This window comes from Penaeus monodon, chromosome 31, assembly GCF_015228065.2.
Source record: "Penaeus monodon isolate SGIC_2016 chromosome 31, NSTDA_Pmon_1, whole genome shotgun sequence".
In the NCBI taxonomy this organism is placed as follows: Eukaryota; Metazoa; Arthropoda; class Malacostraca; order Decapoda; family Penaeidae; genus Penaeus; species Penaeus monodon.
This window is the reverse complement of record NC_051416.1, coordinates 18,153,028-18,153,732: the sequence shown is the minus strand read 5'-3', so window position 1 is coordinate 18,153,732 and position 705 is coordinate 18,153,028. Positions and strand designations below refer to the sequence as shown.

The 705-nt window shown below is 56.5% G+C and overlaps 1 protein-coding gene across 1 annotated transcript; it reads left to right on the top strand.

The window, feature by feature from the left end:
* Nucleotides 1–6: 6 nt before the first annotated feature.
* On the top strand, nucleotides 7–436 carry LOC119592846 (rho guanine nucleotide exchange factor 11-like; the record flags this gene model as incomplete). Its single annotated transcript, XM_037941746.1, is given in 1 exon segment — nucleotides 7–436. A coding segment is annotated over 1 exon segment (65 nt), but the record flags the coding sequence as incomplete, so codon positions are not given.
* Between the last annotated feature and the right edge of the window lie 269 nt (nucleotides 437–705).

The following is a 705-nucleotide window of genomic DNA, read 5'->3' as shown; positions in this document are numbered from 1 at the left end:
TGTTGGGACTACCCTTCCGTGCAGTATGTACCTCGAAGGCATATTGTTATCGACCTGCGGTCCAACTTGGATCTGTTTCATAAGTGAATCGTGTGTTCTGAGAAAATCTGGTATGCAGCAGTACGCATTCCCCCGATGTGCTCTGACCGCGCTGTTCGCAATGACACCGAAAGTGCTGAAAGTACTCGGCCGTTATTAATGGCATACATCGTGTCATAGGGATTTGAACGGATGTCGGAAAATGACCAGTGAAAGTGCAATGACAAAGTGGTTCGTGCGTTGATCGACACCAGTGAGAATGACGGAAGGATGGCGTCCATCGTGAGGAGGTGGAGTGCAGTTCCGCTCAGGTGCTGCAAGGAGCCTCGGAGATGAAGCTGGTACGCCCCGAGCTCACTAACCGCAGTTGGTGGGTGGACCTCTCCCAGCCCTTCAGGTGGGTAGCCGTGTGTCGGCATGTCTTGCGACCTTAAACGTTGAAAAGGGGCGGATGAACTTTGGCTGGGCCTCCTGGCGTGCCGTGGAGGCTGCGGGATGTGGATTGGCAGAGAGGAGGAGTGTTGCAGGGGACGTGGGGAAGGGAGGGAATTGAGCGAGGAGGACGAGCCGGAAGCGAGACGGAAGTGGGGACGTGACAGGCAGGGGCGACCTCGCGGGGGGGGGGACCACTCACACCGAGACACAGCCACAACAGGGGACTTTCTT